General features: G+C 38.9%; 1 protein-coding gene across 1 annotated transcript in view; it reads right to left on the bottom strand.

Annotated features, from left to right (window-relative positions):
* TENM3 (teneurin transmembrane protein 3) overlaps positions 1 to 21,349 on the bottom strand; it is a 481,887-nt gene that overhangs the window by 286,869 nt on the left and 173,669 nt on the right. Inside the window, exon 4 of the mRNA XM_054166328.1 lies at positions 20,596 to 20,874. Within this exon, the coding sequence (XP_054022303.1) occupies positions 20,596 to 20,874 (279 nt within the window). The remainder of the gene's footprint in view (positions 1 to 20,595; positions 20,875 to 21,349) is intronic.

Below are 21,349 nucleotides of genomic sequence, written 5' to 3'. Positions count from 1 at the left end.
CAAACACATGCAGATTCTTTATGCTGGAGGAAGAGCTCAGGTACAATTAGTATGTAGTACACAGAATTTCAGGCACGTGTTTTACAGTGAATTATATTGACTATATTGAGTAGCAAAGTGCAAGTATTTCTTAATGGATGACAAGGAAATGGATTGTGGCCTCTGTACTTTAATTCTGACCTTCAAAGCTACATCGAAGACATTTTAAAGGATATTATAGCTATGATCCAGCAACTGAGTCTGAGTTATGCATGTTATTTTTTAAACATGACTAGTAACTGTAGTATCATATAATATTGCAAATAAATTTGATGCAGTTACTATTACAAATTTACATTAAAAAAAGAATTGTAAACTTTCTTATTTTAAAAGCACACCCAAGCGTCTTCCTTTTTGCAAAGTCTATACAGATGTAAAACTTCTCCTGCCTGAGCTTCGAGGCCCCCGTTCCTGCTGATAGCTATGAGCACAAGCATCAGCCCCTATTTTGCCAATGCTCCAAACCACACAGCAGCGTTTCCAATTAATTCTCTCCTCCTGCTTCATTTGCACCCTGGTTTCTCTGATGGCCCCTGAACCAGTATGGGATTTTCCAAATGGCTGGGATGAAAAAGCACTGCAAAGAAGGCATGCTGAGGAGAGCATGATTGCAGTACAGGTTCCTGCTCAGGCACATTCTCTGTCTTCGCTTTTCTTTGTGTTTTCTCTCCCAAGGAACAGAGGAGGAAAGCTATTGATTTAAATACTTGCAGACTAATGCTCATTTCTTAGGCTGTAAATACACTCAACAGTATATTTTCATATTTGCAAGCAGAATCCTGTGAAACATTTGCTGGTCTAAAATAATTTCCCCGCATGTTAATATAGAAGTTTGGGCTGGAATTTGGAATACAGCACTTGCACGTCAAGAAATCCAGCAAATTCTCAAGCTGGCAGCTGTTCAAGGAAACTAATCAATTATCAAAGCAATTAGCAACAGCCTAACTTGCAAAGGTGTTAAAAATGACAGAAATGCATTGTTCTTAAATACTGTTTAAGACCAGCGAAGCAAACGAGAGAGGTGGATGATGCTAGACATTTTATTTTTGTCACCTTTCAAAATGCAACTTTTCTTACACATTGTCTACAGCAATCTGCTGGGACCACAGATTCACAGGAATGAACGAGACAGTGAGAAGGATTATCATTCTTAACAGAACACTAACTTAAAACCTCTGGGAGACAGATTTCACAGCCTTACCAAAACATGTCAACCAGTGCTTTGCTACTCTAATGCCTAAATGAAATCTCCCTCACAACAATTATCATGTTTTTTTTCTTGACCTGCTGACAGAACGACCCACAAAGTTGCCTCCTGCTCCTTGCCATCAGTCTTGTACGTACCTCAAAAATGTACAACGTCTTTCCATCATTTTCCCTTCTCTAAAAAAATCCAGCTCAGCCATTGTTTCTTCAGAGGACATACATTCCAATGACGATTTCAGCAAATTTTGGTTTTGCAGTGGTCTTGAGGCTGAACCTTGTTTTATTTGTGAATGTCATTCGTGGGCAGTCCCATAGGGGATGCCTTATGAGTGCTGAGAGATGCTGAAGGAATTATTTTATGACTATTTCATACAGCACTCGAGCTCACATCCCAACTAATTTTTTTAAATCCTTTCTTTCCATTCACAGTATTATTATTTGGTTGATTCATACACTGTGAATGATCCTTTGCAGCATTTGCCTGCCTCCATCCTTACAAAGCTTCTGCATGGCACACAGTTCGTCCATCCTTCAGGTATGAATTAATTACTCCTACTTCCAAGTTGTACCTGTATTTTCTCAAATTGAATTGCAGCTTATTTACTACATTTGTTTGCTCACAAGTCCAGCATAGGAAGATTGCAATGCTAATCCTTTCCAGAAAAGAGTTTCTGGCTCCATTTAGCCTGGCACTGCTAGCAGGAGTTAATAAAACTACACCAAACACCCAAAACCATTGTGGAAAAACTGATCATGAGTGAAACTAAGTTCTTCACCAAACCTCAGCCATCAGTTGCTCAGCTAGTAGACCAACCAGCCTTCCCCTGCACATACAGCAGTCTATAATTCTGCTCTTATTATTTTTGCAATGTAACACAATGTGTAATGGAATTGAAAGGCAATGGCTATTCCTAAATTCCCAAATTTATGACTCCATTTGATAAGAAACAAAACATAATATTCAGTCACTCATTGGTCACATAAAAAGCTCTTCTCACTAGCACGTCTGAAAAAAACTAATGCTGTGGATGTTTCTGGTTTTACCATGTAGAATATTCAATTTGACTGAAATATTTACACCATGCCAAATTTATGAGATGTTTGGTTTGTCTCCAAGGCTGCATTTTCCAAAACCTTCATGCTGCTAATAAAAGTGCAAGTGATAATGATGCACAACTCACACCCAATAAATCAGTGAGAGCTGAAATGATACATCCTCACACGTAACAGAAGCAGGTAAGATTCTGTTTTCACTGTTTGGTGACATTAATGCAGTAATACTGAGTAACTGCTGACAATTAGCCAGAAGATGGAGCAGAGGTCTTGTAAGAAAATTACTCCCTGGTGGCAAAAGATTGAAAATTCAATTACACTCTGTTTATTACAGGCCTACATTAGGAACTGCATTCATAATAAAGACCTTGATAATATACAAATTAATCGCAGCACAGGGGAGTGCTTTAGTCATTTTTTTAAATTCCTTGATGTATTCTTCAATATTGAGATTTTAATATATCCATAGGTACACTCAAATACCTTCTATAAACATTTTCAACTAAAATTCCTTAAATACAATGACGTGATATATGAATATTGTTTGGAAAAGATAATTTGGAGTAAAACGAGGTGTTGATACCAAATTTTAAATACCCTTTAAATCTGCCTATCTTAAGATACATAATTGTGTTTCTATGAGGTATGCTATCATCATCAAAGTCATACAGGCTACAGACTTGCATAGCTTTCTGCACACTCACATCTGCAGATGTGAATACTTTCTTTCAATTTAAGAAAAGCCAGACTTGGAGGTGTCCATACCAAATTTCTGCAGATATTGCAGATCAGTTTGAAGTAAGATTGAATAATCTAGTTCTTACTACTCAAGTTATAGCTACTGCACAAAATGCTCCCAAGAAGAGCTACTAGATGTAAATTCATGCTATGACAAAGTGTATTGGCTACTGCTGAATAATTTAGTTTCTGAGTGAATGCAGTTAACAGTTTATTTAGGCTTTTAATAGTCTAATGCCTACTTTTAAGACTTTCAGTTGCAAGCTCTTCAGCACAAAGGCTTTAAACTGATATATTTCAAATCCAGCAGCACACTTACTAACTTTAATGGTATTTTTCTAGTGAAAGCATTAAGACTTGTGATGCTTTACTGATTCTGAAGTGACATAAAAACATCATTGTTTTCATATTTAACTTAAAAAATGCAAAACTCTGGAAAAAGTACTGAACACATGCACAGTATTCCACAGGTCGGCTGTCTCTAATATTGTTTGACAGAGATTTTTAAGGAATTCTAGCACCAGAGTTTCATTACTAAATACTGCAAACAAAGATGTGAAACTTTGTCCTTCATGATTAGGCTTTATGTTACTGAACCTCTCTTTGGATCCAAATATTTTTAATCTTGCTCACCTTTCACTTCAAGGGAGAAGTTCTCATGCTTTCTGCTTTGTAAGGTATTCCCTCAATCTGCAAGGTACAGTAACTCTTGGTGGTGCTCAAGACACTGACATTCAAAAGCAGCCCCAATGACTGGATCAGATAGGACATCGGTTCTGCAAGAATATGCTCTATGTACAACACAAGATTGTACAGGATGTAACTGATGATGGCCCTGGTATTTGAAATTAGCTGGAACAGTAACTCTGCAGCCTTGATTCAGTTAAGCCTGATTCTAAAGAAATGAGTTTAGGATTATTAAAAAGTAGCAGTACCTAGCAATAAACCCAATTCACATTGATGTAGAAATTATGAATCTGTTATTCTCTTCTCTTTCACAGGTAGGTCTCTTCCTCACACTGCCCACATAAACCCCTTCAGCAGCTACTTCTAAGTCATCATTTGACTACTTTTAAAATGCCAGATCACTACAGAACCCATGGAAATAGATAATTTATATGATAAGATCATTTAAGACAGACTGCTTCCTGGCAGAAATGAGAAGAATTAATCCTTCTAGCATAAGTGTGTTGTTTTCAGGACTTGTCTGATATCAGGCACAAAAAGGAGATGCATAACAATACTGTGTGGGACAGCATGACAGATTTCCCAATCAGGAAAGCTAGGTAATTTGAGTTCATCCCAACATGACATCCCTTGTATCTTCAAGCTACTCACTCTGCCTGGTGCATCTGGTGCAAAGAATCACAACAAGAAAAAGAACAAGGAATCTCCTCATATTCGTGAGATCCAGCCATCAAGCCAGATCTTGCTCCATAACATCAGTCTGAGCTGTAGAATCAGTCTGTTCAGGTGGTACCTAGAAGGGCTGTACTTAAACTCCAGCCAAACCTGTGGATGTTATGACTGAATCCTTGAAAACAGCACTACTTATGCATGTGTGATTTAGTATCTCCATCTTGCCACACACTGTCTTCATATGACTTTTTATTTTTAATTGCCTCATAGGCACTTACTCCAGCCAACTCTATAAATAGTGTGAGCTGCTGTATTACAGCTTTCATGACATTGTAGTCAATGCTGCAGCATTTACATGACCTCTGACTACGTCAGTCAATCTGCAGATGGATTTGGTCCCTCCTTAAGCATGCTTCCACCACTGATAGATATATTGCAATACTTGGCTGTGTGAAAAAATTATTTATGTTTCAGGCAGTGCAGTGAAATTGCAGATTGAATATTTCTCACAGGCTCAGAAGATGGCCAAATGACTTGCAAATTAAAAAAAGCTGTGCATCAGAAGAGTTTGGAGAGCGGGAGCACTGAAATAAGAAGGGCTAACAAGAAACCTGCAAATTCCTTCAAACTCCTTAAGTGTAGACAACCTGACAGGCTAAAGCCATCCTACATTTCTGAATAAGGAACAACTATGAAAACACAAGTATTTTCTCTTGAATTCCATGGTGTCATCATCTACAACTCCTAAACAAGGTTACTCCTGGTTACAGTAGTCTCTGAGGAGGGATTGTGTAAGTACTGCATAGAAAACAGCATGGTGACCATCATGCTTGGTGTGGTGTAGAAGTACTTGCAAAGCAGAGCAGAAAAAGGCAATGCTCTGACCAGACAGGGCTGCCACCTGCACTGTCAGCCCTGTCTTTGATCTCCACAGCATCAACTACCAAATTTAAGTTAGAGATATCCTTAGTCTGCCACAGATAAGATAATCTGAGAGGGAGAGCAAACATGAATGAGCAGCAGTGACTGGCGCTCCAGTACCAGCTGCTGCTTCCACTATCCCAGTCCTATGAGACTGGTAGGATTCAAGCCATTTTGGACTGGCTGTACCACTGGCATTTGGAGGCATCTTCTTTTCCCTCACACACTGAAGGAAGGGGTAAATGACTTCACATGGCTGAGCATTATCCTTCCTCATACTCACCTACGATGCAAAAGTGCAAGTATCTGCCTCCATTTCCAAGAATCAGTGATTCCCTGTACTGTGGCACGTTAGTTTTGTGCAAGACTGGAGTCTGGCTTGCCTACCTGATGACAAACTGTTCCCATGGTTTGGGTGGGATAGAAGAGTGGAGGAAAGGCCATTGCTTCATTTAGATCTGACGAGATCAGTACATACAGTTCCAGAAAGTTGATTTCACCTCCTCTCTCTCAAGCTTTGTGCATCCTATGGGAAAACATCAAGCACACTGAGCATGGCAGTATGTGCAGTTCTCAAAACAGGAAACAGAGACACTTATGCCATTTTCTAAAAAAAGGGTATTAATCTGTTACTGAATGGATAGAATTGGAAGCCTCAGGTTGAAGAGCCCTGAATAGGAGCTATGGGAAAATACAAAAATGGTATTATCGAGGAGTGTGAAAAATGTCAGTACTTGATCTCAGAGCCTGATACAATCAAAAATCAAAATAATCAATTCAGGAAATTCACTGCAATGTAGCCAAAGCCTGGACAAGAACGCTATCTCAGCTGTACTCTGCTATAATGGGAGGTGGCATGTAACCAAAGAAAGGGCATTACCATAATCTCTGCTTTCAGACATTTTGTTTTGGTTAAACTATATAAAGAACACATTTCCAGTCTTAGTAATTTGATGCACATGCTCAGAACACACAAAACTACTTGTGTTTATTCAGAATATGCAAAAGCAAGAATCTTAAAGCTGCTTCTAATTTGTACATTGGTTTTACTGCAATCTCATCTGAAATTGCCACAGATTATCTAGGTTTCTGCATTCACCTTATTCCTGTAATTGGATAAAATTTAATGAGATCATTTACAGGATTCGTAATCTCTTCTGAATTTACAAAAGTTATGCCTGTGTTAAAGTTACAGCAAATGAATTTTTATTTATGCATACACATACATGCATATGTTAAAAAACACTACCCAGATTTTTCCAGATAATTTAGTTCACAAAGGTAAAAAAGAGTTAGGAAGTTTGATAGAAAATAAGCATGCCTGTTTACAAGAAGGAAACCAAAATCAGAAAGATGAAGTAACACAAAAATGCAGAGACAGCAAGCTAGTGACCAAATCTGTATTTCACTGCAGAATCTCTGACTTCAAAGAAAATAATTTGAAGGCTTCCCACATGTAAAGTTCAGAAGAAATTGATAAGCAGAACAAAAGTCATTGGGATTGGAGTTTAGCTGAGCTAACAGTTGCACTTTAGTAATTACAAATGATCTGGATGCTGAGTCTATCCTGAACTCACAGCAGAATGCTCAGCACTGATTCCGTACTAAATTTAATGGACATAATGAACCATTATCATCACGTTCAGGAGCACAGTACATTTTCTTTGATTATTTCTACAGACTATCCAAAACTCAAGCCCACTTAGCTTGTGAAGCCTGATGAGAGCACAGCCTGAGGTAATACAGACACAAAAACAACTCATAAAAGATTAGGTTAGGCTTGATTTAACAAGGAAAAATACTACACTGGACAACAATGGAAGAAAAGGTTGTGGGTTTTTCTGGGCCAGGGTTTTTGGTTGCACCTTTGTAAAAGTAAAAAAATTAAAAAGAGTTTGTTTTTTAAGGTAAAACAGGATAAACACACTTTGACTAAAAATATGTATTACACTGCCTGGCTTTTTCATAGGTTTTGAGAAGAAACATTGCTCAAAAAAAGTAGTCCTACGGAGTATGATAAAAACATTCAGAAAGCATTTCCTTTTTGCATATAATTTCCCGCCCCACCCTGTATTTTATGGTGTACTCTATTAAATTTTACTTTCAAATGTTTTCAATCACAAGAAAAACAGAATTTGAGATAATCAATAGCACCATGTCACCTAAATGGTTACTTCAAATTCCTATTATGAATTCTTGGGTAACCAGAATCAGCAGGGAACCATGTAATCCAGTTCCCCAGGAGAAATCATCTCTCCTATGTACCAAGCACAGATAACTTTCTCACTGGAAACAAAATAGAATTCTTTTGAGTTCAATTAACTCTCCAGCCTCAACAAAAGTGCATTGGAGTAGATACTTTTTTTAAGGAATAATTTATCAGAATTCTCTTTAATGCTTTTTTCATAACATTGGAATACCTCAGAAAAGAGGATGAAAAATTCAATTGTGTAGAGCCGATCAGAGAAACAAAAATCCACTCTGAACAAAGGTAAGCCGATTAACTTTTTCATAAAAATCAATATATTTGATGCTGCAAAGAACAAAGAACTTGTAAGAAAACAAGAAAGAAATTACTGTGATTTTTTTAAAGCAAATTGCTAACTAAAAGTACATGGACTCTGTTACCATATTTTCAGTGTTGTTATAGTTCTTTATGTGTGCTCCCTAAGTCCCAGAAGTGCAAAAATGACTCGCTGGTTAAAGAGAATGTTATTAATGTATGCAAAGTGGATACTTCAGCATTTTCTGTGTAAGTTCACTTCATAGTTGTCTATAATATATTACAATTTGGGGGAAAAAAAAAGTAAGAACTCTAACTTCCCTTTTAAAAATTGAATTTTGAAATATATATATACATGTGGATACACACACACACACACACATCACAGAGCCATCTACGCCACACTTGACAAACACCACCTCGTATCATGGAGACTCCAACAACTTTCTATTTTAGGTAATGTTGAAAAATATGTATCTTCCAGTTACTAAACTTTATGAGCTCCTAATCGTAGGCAGGAGACAAAAGACACAAATTTTACCTAATTTTTTACAAACCTAATTAATAAGCTGTTACATGGCTCTTTCTGGATTGTAGTGAAAAGACAACAGCTTCTTGTCTGCTTGCGACTTGGTCTTACTGGAGATAAGAATTGCAACTGTTAGAGGAGTAAGAAAAGTGTTCTTCCCCATGGACATGAAAAAGGATTTCCACCTTTTTCAGCCGGTAGTCACAGGGCTTAGCTGTCAGGTATGACCATCTTTTGTCAACCTGAAAGACAACAGAGGAATGACACAACTACCCAAAACTGCCTTGGCAGCATCAAGATGGCAGAAGGAAATGGCATTGCAGTCAACCTTGAAGGTATAAACCTCTGCATCACTGGGAGTAGATATCGTATCCTCACTGCCCTGTGCAAAAGAAGTTTATGAGTTGGACAGAGAGTTAGATCAACTTACAGAAAATATTGAGAAAGAGTAATAAAAAGCTGAATTCCTGAGTTTAACCTCTGGCTGACAGGTCAACGAGCAGCACTTAGGTGAAGCAGTCACAAGTCATTCCTTCCACGCTGTGAAGGTAGTCACTTTGACTTTGCTTGCTCCTTGTATGAAGTCAAGCATTGCTACATTTTTTATGTTCTGGCTAGCTTAAAAACAGGCACATGAATTCTCTCCTTCTTTATTTCTACTCATAGCCTAACGGCAAGCAGATCCCAAAACATTCTATTAAACTGCATTTTGGGTAAGAGATTTTTGTCTCAAAACCAATAATCTTACAAATTGTCTTCCAGAAAATTACTAGCTCTGTATAAATGAAGCCAAATTCTGCTAAGGAACTATCAGATCCTGAAACTTTTGAAATACATTGTCATGTGTATAAGGAACTGATGTTAAATTTAACCAACTGGCATAGTTATTTGGCATTTCTTTCAGAACTAAAAAATCTTATGGCTATACTTTCTCTCCACTCCACAGAATTCCCTTCTATATTTTGACACAGCAAACCTGAATTTTCAGTTAAATACAGAAAGGAAATTAAAAGAGGTGGGGGAAAATTACAACCACAAAAATGTTAACCAATTTGTGCATCCGTCCATTTCTCCTCTGCAACATTTGCACACCACAGGACAGATAAATCCAGTGAAAGCACTGGCAGAACAATTCTAGAGCCAAGATTTCTGTTAAGCACCCCTATCATTTTGTAGCTGCAATGAAAGACAGCTGAGGCAAAATGCAGCTAATCTAAGGAGCAAATATAAGTCTGGGAACAATGGACTTCTACACCCAACCTACTTCTATTTCAAGTCTTTCTGTGAATTTAGTCAACATTTTCTATATTAATTTCATTTTTCTGGGAAAGGTTTTCAATGATTTAGGAGCACAGATGCTATTACAACACATGAGGATGTGAGCCCTGAATCTCCAAATGCTTTTTTAAAACTCACTCTACCTGTAAAAAGGAAAAACAATCATTGCTTTCTGCCTTCTAACTACACTGATACAAGGACTAAAAGGAACACCGAATACTGTCCCTGTGTGAACTCCTCACTTTTGCAAGGCTCGAGATGCTAATATAACCTTATCATGACTTCAGGTCAAAAAAGATTTGAGTCTAATGGACCAATGGAAGGAATTAATTTCAGAGCTCAGGACCTTTAATTGAGAGCAGATGGTGCCTAGTCCCTATAAATTTAAAGTCTGGGGCCTATTAACAAAAGCAACTAATCTCATCTCAATTGCAATAAGCAGCCAGGACCCAGCAATATTGAGTTTACAAAACAATATAACAGAACTCCACTGAAAGCAAGTGAACAAGCAAGCAACAAAGACAGTTAATGAAAAAGACATCCTATGTTCTAGGCAGCTGAAGTAGTTAAGGGAGCAGGCAGCAGAATTCCCCACCAAGTGCAGCTTTTAAGCAATTTTAAATAAATCTCCTTGTAGAGCATACATCAATCACACAATGAAGAACTTAGCCGCTTGAACATTTCTGTTTATTAACTCTACCTGGGAGGAGACTTGATACTACTCATCTAACCAAATAGTGAGGATAGAGACCATTCCTTTCAAAGCCTTTTTGACCTAGGCATCTTGGAAACTTTGATTATTCAAGAAGAACTTCAAAGATTGTAAACTACCTTGATTACATTTAACATCCACCTTCAACACCAGGCAGAAAAAACAACTCTGAAACCTCCTCCAAGACCTAACTTTTGCCAAAAAGCATCTTAAGACATCTAATTTCAGCTGTTTTCCTGCAAACTGCCTGGGTGACCAACACAGTTTTGCTCAGTGAAACTCACCACAAAAAGAAATTGAAGTTTTTCAGAGACAAAGCAACCCAAGTTCTTCGGACTGTCTGCCACAGGTGCAGATTGAGATTTCATAGCATTACTCATTAGCAATTATACAAAACACTTCATTTGGAACTACAAAGCAGTTTACAGAATTATTATGTTTATAAAACCCCAGTGATTTGGAGGGGGGCAGGGGGGAAATCAGGTTCTTCCTCCAGCATACCGTAGGTCAATGGCAGAGTGTGTAACACCAGAATAGCTTTGCTTTGCCTATGCATGTATACGTATTTGCTACGGAAATGTTTCAGATTTGAAGAAGAAACCGTTCTTCAGCCCTGCCTGTTAATCTGTCAGAAAACTCTGCATAAGCTGTGCAATAAAACTGTGTAAGAAAAGGCCCTGTAAGGATAGCCATATATACGCAAAACACAGATGCATAAATGTGTGCATATGGCTATTTCATCACAAAAGACAAAAAGCAATGCAAATAAATCAGCCTGTTGTCAATCTCTACTGTAGCCTGACAATCTGAAACCAGGATTTCCCAGTTCAGTTGCTTTTTTTTCTCTTGTGAATACTAGACACATTTTGTCTCAAACATACCTAGTCAGCAGCCACTGTCCCCCAGGGAAGGATTCACCAGCAGAAGCACAACCCTGGTGCAGCAGCTGCACAGAACCTTCAAACTCCAAAACTGTTGTTTATTATGAATGCTCTTACAGGATGGATGCTGTTACAGGAGACGTGAAAGAAATGCCTGTAGCCATTTACATACTCATAATTAAATCCATAATTCATTTAATTGTTCTCCCTTATCTTTCCTAATGATTCTGTGGGTGCACAATTGTAAAAAAAGAATTAAATTAGAAGTTATGGTATTGGTAAGTATTTTGCAAATTCCCATGCAAGGCCAGCACAGGCCATGAAGATGATGTGAGGGCTCTCCTTTGAAGACAGGCTGAGAGAGTCAGTGTTGCTCAGCCTGGAGGACAGAAGCCTTTGGGGAGACCTTTCAGCAGCTTTTCAGTATTTCAGCAGGGCCACAGAGGAGCGCAGAGGGACTTTCTACAAAGGCATGTTGTGATAGGATGAGGGGTAATGGCTTCAAAGTAGAAGCAGCTCAATTTAGATTAGACATGAAGAGGAAATTCTTCCCCATGAGGGTGGTGAGGCACTGGAGCAGGTTGCCCAGAAGTTGTGGAGGCTCCAGTCCCAGAAGCATTCAAAGTCAGGTTGGACAGGGCCTTGAGCAACCTGGTCTAATAAAAGGTGTCCCTGCTAATGGCATTGGGGTTGGAGCTAAATGATCTTGAAGGTCCCTTCCAACTCAAACCATTATAGGATTCTATGCAATGAAGAAACTTAGGGCTGAGAAACACACTTTCAAATAACAACAAGCCAAACAGTCTCACAGTTCTGACAGATGGTTGGTTTTTTCCCTTGTTATTCAAGTGATAATTACGTCAATAAACCTGATTCAGCAAATCTGTTGGTAATACAGTAATTAAAACTATTTACTGGTGCCAGTGTGATTTTTCAAGGACATCAAAACCACATTTCAAATCAAAACAGCAGAGATCATCAGATGTGGAAAGCAGGCTTTACTTTCATGGCAGCCTCAAAATTAAAACATAAATGAAAAAAAAGTTGCTCTATAAAGTTTTCTTATTCAGGTACATCCAGAAGAATATCTTTTGTTTAGGGGGACTGAACAGCAGTATCTTTATACTTCAGTTAGCATTAAAAAAACCCCACAAGACAAATATAAAAATTATAGTGAATTACAGACCATTTTTATAGCCCTCATTTTTTGTCATCAGGCTTTTGGATTGAATAACTGGCTCACAGAAAACAAAACCAAAAGGGAAATGAAGAATTTTTTGGGTCCATCTTCTCCCACAAACCAGCTTCAACAGGAACTACACCAACATTTCAGAATTGTTTTGGAATGTATGGTTGTCTCAGTTTGAGGCAGATCCTCCCTTGCCTCCCACCAGGGCAGAAAAATGAGACTCAAACAAATGGATTGCAGAAGTGATGGAAAGTTTAAGTGAAAAAGTAGTGAGTGTTTTACAGAAAGGAACAAGTGCAGTGACAAAGGAGATCCCAAAGCATACCCAGAAGCCTCCCAGCACTCCCCTTCTCCCCACCTGAGGGTACACCCAAAACCCCCAGGGCTTGCTCTTCCCCCGCTCCACTGTTAGGCTAATCTCAGCTGGCCAGATCTGAGATTGTCCTTCCCCTTTCTCCTCCTGGCATTAGGCCTAGACAGGCCCAAGAGGACTTGAGATAACTCCCTTTCCACTATCAGATAGGGAGCATCTCCCACAGGAACAGCAAAGGAAGAAAGAGGAAGTGTGAGACCTTGCAGATGGATTTATAGGGAGCAGGACATTATGGGTATGAAATACATAGAATACATAGAATAAACCAGGTTGGAAGAGACCTTCAAGATCATCCCGTCCAACCCATCAACCAATCCAACACCGCCCAAACAACTAACCCACGGCACCAAGCACCCCATCAAGTCTTCTCCTAAAAACCTCCAGTGATGGCGACTCCACCACCTCCCCAGGCAGCCCATTCCAATGTGCAATCACTCTCTCTGTATAGAACTTTTTTCTAACATCCAGCCTGAACCTCCCCTGGCACAGCCTGAGACTGTGTCCTCTTGTTCTGGTACTGCTTGCCTGGGAGAAGAGACCAACATCCGTCTGTCTACAACCTCCCTTCAGGTAGTTGTAGAGAGTAATAAGGTCACCCCTGAGTCTCCTCCTCTCCAGGCTAAGCAACCCCAGCTCCCTCAGCCTCTCCTCATAGGGCTTATGTTCCAAACCCCTGTGTCCACCCACTGGGCTGGACACCTGGGGCACCAGAGGTGGACCCTGTATGGCAGCAGCAGTAGTGAGAGGCACCCAGCCCGAACTGCCACAATGATAGACGATTAACGATTCAAGGTGCACTTGCAGCCCAGAAGGCAAATAGCACCCTGGGCTTCATCAAAAGAAGTGTAGCCAGCAGAACATGAGTGGTGGTTCTGCCACTCTACTTCTACTCTGCTCTGGTGAGACCTCACCTAGAGTACTGTGTCCAGATTTGGGGCCCCCAACACATGAAAACATGGACCTGATGGAGTGGGTCCAGCAGCTGACCTTTCAGTACCCCAAGGGGACCTATGAGAAAACTGCAGAGTATTTACAAAGGCTTATAGCACTCTGCAAGGGGCAATGGTTTTACACTAGAGGACATTAGATTTAGATTGGACATTAGAAAGAAGTTCTTTACTGTGAGGGTGGTGGAACACTGGAAAAGGTTCCTCAGGGAGGTGGTGGAAGCCCCATCCTTGAAGACATTAAAGGTCAGGCTTGATGGGGCTCTGACAAACCTGATCCGGTTGGGGATGTCCCTGATTGCTGCTGGGTGATTGGACCAGATGACCTTTAAAGGTCTTTTCCAACCCAATGCATTCCATGATTCTGTGATTTGCATGGTCCCCAGCAATCTTTTTTACTGAGTTAATCCTGGAATGCCATCATCTGAGCTAACTTTTACTTCCTGCTATTTGCATTGTCTGATTCTGGTCCTATTTGCTATACACAGCTTCTGTAACTGCAGCAGCAGCTAGGCAGTACATGTTTAGCACAGTTTGAACCCTCCCAATCTCTTCTAGTGTTGTGTGATTAAAACTTCTAATTATTCTTGTTAATCTTTCTCTAAACCTCCAGTTGGCTGGAATTTTCCTCAAAATACAGTTCCCAAACCAATCACAGAGGCACAGTATTTCTGTGTTAGTGCTGCTCAGTGCAGTAGTAGGATTTCAGTGGCACTGTATAAAAAAACAAATTATAAGGTTGTGGAAGAACCTCTTACATACTACAGAAAACACTGCTGATAAATAACCACTATGACCTTCAGCTGATGGCTGCCCAGAAGGGATAAGGAATAGAGAAATGTTTCCCAGGCACGCACAACGGTGGATAGGGAAGCCACAGCTTAACTACAACTGAGAAGTCCTGCTAAGTGCAGAGGAACACTGAGATGATAGGCACTGCTTACACATGCTGGGCTCCAGGGGACCAAACAGGAAGCATCCACAGGTGCTGGCAGAGATGATCAATGTCACTGTAAGGCACCTCTGTGATTCCTTGAAAGGTGATGTCAATGAAGGAAGGTTCTGGATGGCTTTTTAGAACATAAAGTTTGCCATACCTTCAAAAAATGCAAGGAGTACCCTGCACTATCTTGGTAAGACTCATTTGGTACAAACACACACTTACTGCTACAAAACAGAAACCTTTGTTGGTTTGGTGTTTTGGGTTTTTTGTTTGTTTGTTTGTTTGTGTTTTTTTTAATTTTATTTTTTTTCCTTGTCTTACATTAGGTAGATTCCTCCTCCTTCTCTTTGTCCCTTCTGAAGTTGTCCTGTTTGTTTCGTTTTGCCTTCCAGAAGCATATCCATCATCAATAATTTCTCAGACATGAGTCATAAAAAGCCCAGAGGCTGCAGACACTCTATACATGCAGGACAAATTTTATTTACCTAAGTAACCTCTAATCCTTTATTTAATAGTACAAATGTTAACTCTGTGATCAGTTACTCAAGTAGCAAATGCTAAAACAAAAACAAGCAGAAGAAAACATATCAGCAATATATTACCAGTCTGCCTTCACTGTTTAGCAATAAATCTCTTCCCTCTTTTCCCTTTTCTTAGCATTCATGAATTGTTCTGTACAGCTCTTCCCTTTTTTACTGATTATGTCTCAATTTTATTTGTATGACTGGACAAATCCCCCAGTTCCATCTTTGTGAGCTCCTCAGAAATTTGGCCTTCCTTCAATTTTCTGTACAATTCTTCCTTGAAGTTCAGATCTCTGGAGAAAGCTGGAGCTGTAACAGTTGGTCTTTAAATACCTCCTTCACTACTCCTTAACTTCAGAAGGATTTATACACTTAGCAACTAAGAGTGAATTCTCTAATATTTTCATCTTAGATTATTTTTCCTTGCAGACCTCAATTCTAATTTTATTACCATCAGCTGTTGTTAAGCCTATGGTTCCTGTGCATCAGAAAATTTGGCTGTTTCCAAAGAGCTTCATCTTCTGGCCTGATGTTCTATAACAGACTCCCATCACAAAAATATCATTAAGATGGCTCTTTGGAATCTCACACTTGTCCCCAACGCAAACTTCTGAAGGCCAGGAGATCACAAAAGGTTACTGTAAAAAAGTCAACACAGCTGTTCCCTCTTTGGCTACCACTAGCCAACTGAATTATCAACATTATTTTCCATTACATTAACAGTGAATGCTAAGAAAATGTACTGAATATAGTCACAAAGCTACAAACATAACAGAAGCTGACATAACTAGAGAAAACTTGCGATAATATTGCAGAAAACCAGGGATGACTACTTTGGTGTATGGATTTCTGTTCCATGTTTCTGTAACCAAAGAAAAAATTCTATGTCTGTTTAGGTATAAAATATTTCAGAGACCGATTTCCTGGTCATAAAGTTCTCAGTGGCAAAGCAGGATTTAAGAGATATTGACATGCTTAATGAGAAGTATATAATTGCTGGATGGAATACCGTAGGAAAGAGTGAAGAAGCTGTAAATGCTGGTATGACAGTAAGACGAATATCAAGTCATCAACTATATGGCTGATTGTGATCAGTAGGCTCAGCATTTGGCTAGCAGGTACCAAGCAGCTCCTGTTCAGTAGAGTTCATCTAAGTGAAGTTTTGCCTTATCATGAAGAAAGATGACAAAGAGGTGAAAGAGTGCAACACTACTCCTGAATGATGTGCTTTATTTAAGAATGCAGAGTTCTGGTATATAAGTACTGGGTTAGAGAGAACAGATTTAAAATGCCTTGACAAGATTCTTACCAATGCATTTCTTGGTTTTCAACGATCTGAATGCCAGCAAATGCACCATTCTGGAAGGACAAGAGAATACTAGGCTCACAGGAATACTATCTTCAGAAACTGAAGTTGTAGAGGAAGCAAGCAGGTGCCCTTACAGCTGATAAATCTCTATATTCTCTTTATGGAAATCGTCATCAATGAACACTCTACCTGCAGGATCTACTTTTCTGTACCTAGGAAAAATAGGTCTGAGTTTCCAATAATTTAACCAGTTCAGAACAACTGCCTTGAGGCTGTCACATTCCTCTCTCCTTTTCTTTTTGTTTTGTTACGCCCCGATCTCCTCCGGTCTTCTAACAAATCCCTATCAGTGCAATACTTCCACTAAAAAGGAAAATAAGCTCCATATTCTAACAGCATCAGAATATTTTCTGTACACCCAATTAGTCTTTGTGACTGTGGGCAAAATCAGCTATGTGACACACATATCCAGAGCGCCAAGAGAAGTTCAGTGGACCTAAAAATAATTTAAATAAGTGGATTCTAAGATACCTTAAAAAAAATATTTACCCTCTAAGCAACTACGTAACTACAACTTCTAGCTCATATTCTGCTGGCATATTTATCAAGTTTCAAAGACAATCATTAGGAATCTTAGAATAGCTTAAAAACAAATGTTACTGGCAAGGATGTGAAAAAGAAGCTGCTTGTATTTCAAAGCCACAGCTCCTAGTGCAATTACTACCAAAAGTGTCTTGATGAAATAACCTATGAAATAACTTGCAAGGGGAATGGAGAAGAAAGCCTGAAGAAGCACATGCATGCTCATTGTGCTCCAATTGATACATCATACTGTTAAGTAACTCTGGTAGGTTGCCCAGATTAACAGATGCAGGTCCTCCTCCAGGGAGACTGACATGACAAATCTCTCAGAATACGATGCCAGGAGTCATTACGTGGAACTTGAATGAGCTCAAAGAAAAATATTCCTCTTCAGAATGATTCACAGAGCAGTAACCTAAAACTTTGATGTAAGAATACGTACATGGACTCTGTTTAATAAACAGTTCTGATGCTGGGGTTTTCTTTAACATAGATTAAAAAAAAAAAAAAAGATTAAAAAGTTCTGTTTGCATTCATAGCTTCTTATATGTAAAAATTTGCAACTTAATCCTGTGCAATGTTATCTGTTTAAAGAAACCTCTACCCCTGCCAGTATTATTCACAAATTTGGGTTGCTTTTGTAGGATCCTAGAAGCATGATGATAAGACTTCAACAAATAAGCATCATCTTCAACAAATTATTTCCACTTATTCATTGTAGCTATGCCACAGAGCCTTGAGTTTTGCCTTCCTGAAGGATACACAATCCAGAACCATTTCAGAAGATCAAATACACATAACAGCTGGAAGAATAGGAAAGGAATTGGTGTTTTGATCCCACGCTTCTTGCCTAATGTGAAAATGAAAACCTCAAGTAAATTTAACAAATGGTTAATTTGGAGTTCATAAGCCTGTAGGGTAAGTCACAGTTCATCACGAATGGTCCCACTGAATCCAATAAAGTCTGCTCATGGCAACAGATTATTTAAACAGTGAATAGTGTTACTGGCTGAAGAGTGGGATCACTCAAGAACTGAAGCCTTAAGGTGATGATAGTATGATCTGATGTTGTGTTTTGCTCATCATAATCTGTTGCTCCTTATCTACCTTAGAGGTAAACAATCTCCATAGAAATGCATTTCCCTGTGAAATTGTTCCATCAAAAATCAGACAAGAAGCTTTCACACACCAGGCAAAGGGAGTAGAGTACCAAGGATTCATTTTAACTAACTCTGGTTTGAAAGTCTCACCAGATTCAGATTTTAACAGTATACAGGCACAACTATAAACTTCAGGCTGTAAATTAACAAATCTCTCAACTGCAGTTTGGTCCTTCGATAAGAGCGCCTGGGCCTGCCAGGATGATACAGCTTGCCTGGCTTTTAAACTATATTTTCTGTTCTACTCTGAACATTTAACATACTGAGATCCAACTATGTGTATAAAACTGTCTCTCAGCCAAGTCTTCCATGTTCAGTGAATGCAAAAATCCAGAGAAAAATACCGAAGAAGATTAGGCTTTGCACCACTTCTGTAAAATCTTCACTGAAATGGTGACCCATGACACGGTCCAAGTTACATGTTTCATAACCCTAGGGGACTCTCAAGCCATCAAAATTTCATTAGCCTCACAGCAGTCCCAGTACCTTCTAAAGTTGGACTGCTGGTCTCCCTATCAATAAATAAATCAACAGTAATCCTTTTCAGCGACTAAACTCTTCTTTGAAGTTGAGTCAAGCATCAGATGTTCTTTGCATAATTTTAATCACTGCAGAATAATGACTTTTCTAATATATTCACAGTCATCTCACACATGGAAAAAAAAATATAATCTAACTTTAAACTCATGGAGGACATTTTGGTACATGGTAATCAGGCATTTGTAAAGATAAAGGTTATAAAAAGCATACCAAAACGACTGCACTTCTGTAGCAGTCACCTATTTGGTAACATAAAGATATGACTCTCTAAAGAAACACTCTGTGTGCATGCATGTATATAGAGAGATGTATTTTGAAGGTCATTAACCTCAGGTTTTACAAAAGGCTCAAGAGAATCTATTTCAGCATAGACCTTTCAAAAGGAAAATCATCCTAATGCTCAAACTTTTGTTTTAGTTTACTTCACTGCTCAAATCTCTAGGTGGTCCAACAGAAACTCCACTACCAAAAGGAGGTAGGTAAGTACTCCTGTCCTTCTCTTCCAAAACTCGCACTACAACTCAAAACAAGTTTTCCCAGCATGGGTCAAGACACCTGCAAACACTGACAGCTGTGTCCTCAGATATCATTCAGCATTAAGACCAACACAAAAAGGAGGATCCCATCTGAGACAGCTGTCTTGCACAGGCATCTTCAGTCAGAACCAGCCACCAGGGGAAAGACAAGACATAATATAACTGGTTTTGTCTTCTCAAACTGAAGTTAAAAGGATAAACAGGTATGACTGAATATTATTTGTTGTTGTTGTTAAAAGCAATACCATACCTACATATCTACCACAATTACATTGCTGTTTCACAATGTGTTACAGCTGTTGCCAAAAGACAGAAATTAAATTGCTCTTTTACACAGTTGAGCACACAGGTTACTAAATTAATAAAATTACATGTAGATATGCAGGCAAGAGCCATCCCTCATTTAAAATTTTATTCATTTTTCTTTATCCCTCTTTTGAATCTGGCATATAGAAAGTTATGAAGGTAATAGAACAATCATTTTAATGCTGGTAAAGTTGAAAATCTTCTGTAAGTAAAAACGTTAAAGATAAAATGTTTTTGAAGATCTGTGCAGTTAGCCTTCACCACTACATTAGGTTCAGCTCACACCCTTAAGTGGAGGTTAAAATTTTTGAAAAGCTTTAAAAATGAATCAGTCAACTGTAGTAATCTCTTAATTTAAACACTGAGCCTTGATATACAATGGTCATACCAAGCATCCTACAGAGCTGCTGTTTAGACTTTCCTTTTTTCTTCAGATTTTAATTGCACAGTAATCCAGTCCCCCAGGCACATCAAAGGCCACATGTCCATCTTCCCAACAATTCCAATTGCTCTAATCAACTAGGAAGTTTAAAGCACAATTGAATTTGTTTTAATAAACCATTCTTAATTTTCATTCATCCGTTCTAAGATTCTGCTACTTATCCAAGATGTCTTGAAGAAGGGTTTACACAGAAACCTTTGATTGCAAGTTGGTCTTGGGGATCAACTTTATCACCACTTAGCTGGTCCCCAAATAGTAACAGGTGACGTGTCCTGAGATAAAACAGAACTAATCTTTTCTGTGACTAAACCCTTTCAAAATCACAGCTAAAACATCACACCCAAAGCTTGCATTAGTTAGGGCTGATACTGAATATTGACTTCTTGGGGTGCGGGGGGAGGAAGGGGAGCGGGTAGGGAAGTTACGCCATTCCTTTAATCCTTTAAAGATTTAAAATCATCAAGTGTCAACCAAACCAGCAAATAAGACATTGATTTATATACAAGCATATGTGTAAGAACTTACCATTTTCACTGTCGGACTTGTTTTCATGTTCGGTATCAGTCAGAGTGAGGGCTGAGTTGGAACGGCTTGACAGACAGGAACTGCGCCCTGATTTGACCCCCCTGCCCCAAAGTCTCATGGCATGCTCTGGAGACATCACTCCTTCATTTTCAGTATCAGCATCTGACCCTGCACTGATAGAGTAACCTCTGTGGGGGAGCCCCATTTCCGCACAAAATGCCAGTCCTCGACGAGTTGCTGGTTCACAAACTCCTAACTGCCTTAGGGTAAAATTCTGTCCTGATTAGGGGAAAAAAAGATAACAAAAAGTGAGAATTTAAAAAAAAAATATTAAAAAAGCAGCTATAAAAAGAAGTAAAAACTCTTTATGTGTATCACTGTCTCACGTTTCACACAAGGTATTTTGTCACAGTTTTCCATGTACTACAATCAAGTGGATTCTTTCGTCTCCACCTCTCTGTGGTGCCCCCTTTTATTCACACTACACCTTAGGATTGTTTTTTGACTGCTTAAACACATTATAAGTGCTCCTGGGTAGGAAAGAAACATAACAGGACCTGCAAACTAATAAAAGCCAATTCAGCACATAAAAGATTTTTTTTTTTTTTCCCTGAAGTGTGAAAGCAGTAGCATGGTATTTGTCAGAATTATGTTTGGGGGTTTTTTTGCAGTCCTGCTTAGAGGCCCAAGCAATAGGCTATCTTCCCTATACAGATGTCACCTAACATGGCAAATGGACAAGTAACTGGGAACC

This window comes from Dryobates pubescens, chromosome 1 (genome assembly GCF_014839835.1).
Source record: "Dryobates pubescens isolate bDryPub1 chromosome 1, bDryPub1.pri, whole genome shotgun sequence".
In the NCBI taxonomy this organism is placed as follows: Eukaryota; Metazoa; Chordata; class Aves; order Piciformes; family Picidae; genus Dryobates; species Dryobates pubescens.
The sequence above is the reverse complement of the archived record's forward strand: the minus strand, read 5'-3'. Positions and strand labels throughout refer to the sequence as shown.